The following is a 341-nucleotide window of genomic DNA, read 5'->3' as shown; positions in this document are numbered from 1 at the left end:
GCGCGCGCGCGCGCATACACACCCAGACCACCACACCTATATCAACCAGACACATGTTAGTACCACCCCCTGACCCCACCATAGGTCATCCCCCCTCCCCCCTCCCCCTTGAGCGCCGCCAGCAACCACTTCAAACCACCCGCGAGTCTAGCCAGAATCACGTGACTGATGACGTCAATGCTATGACGTCAGAGATCATGATGTCACTGATTGAGCTGTGATCGTCTGTTCATGCGTGAGTTATGGGCGCCCGTGCTGTCGGCTTTTGCTTCCTTATGGGCGTGAAAGGCCTCATTAATTGCCCATGAGTGTCGGAAAGTACTCACTACTGATGATATATC

At 54.5% G+C, this 341-nt stretch overlaps 1 protein-coding gene across 1 annotated transcript in view; it reads right to left on the bottom strand.

Moving 5' to 3' along the window:
• Nucleotides 1-203: 203 nt before the first annotated feature.
• Nucleotides 204-341, bottom strand: part of LOC119594251 (putative proline-rich protein 21) — a 13211-nt gene continuing 13073 nt past the window's right edge. Inside the window, exon 3 of the mRNA XM_037943319.1 lies at nt 204-272. Within this exon, the coding sequence (XP_037799247.1) occupies nt 204-272 (69 nt within the window). The remainder of the gene's footprint in view (nt 273-341) is intronic.

Source organism: Penaeus monodon, chromosome 33, assembly GCF_015228065.2.
Source record: "Penaeus monodon isolate SGIC_2016 chromosome 33, NSTDA_Pmon_1, whole genome shotgun sequence".
In the NCBI taxonomy this organism is placed as follows: Eukaryota; Metazoa; Arthropoda; class Malacostraca; order Decapoda; family Penaeidae; genus Penaeus; species Penaeus monodon.
The sequence above is the reverse complement of the archived record's forward strand: the minus strand, read 5'-3'. Positions and strand labels throughout refer to the sequence as shown.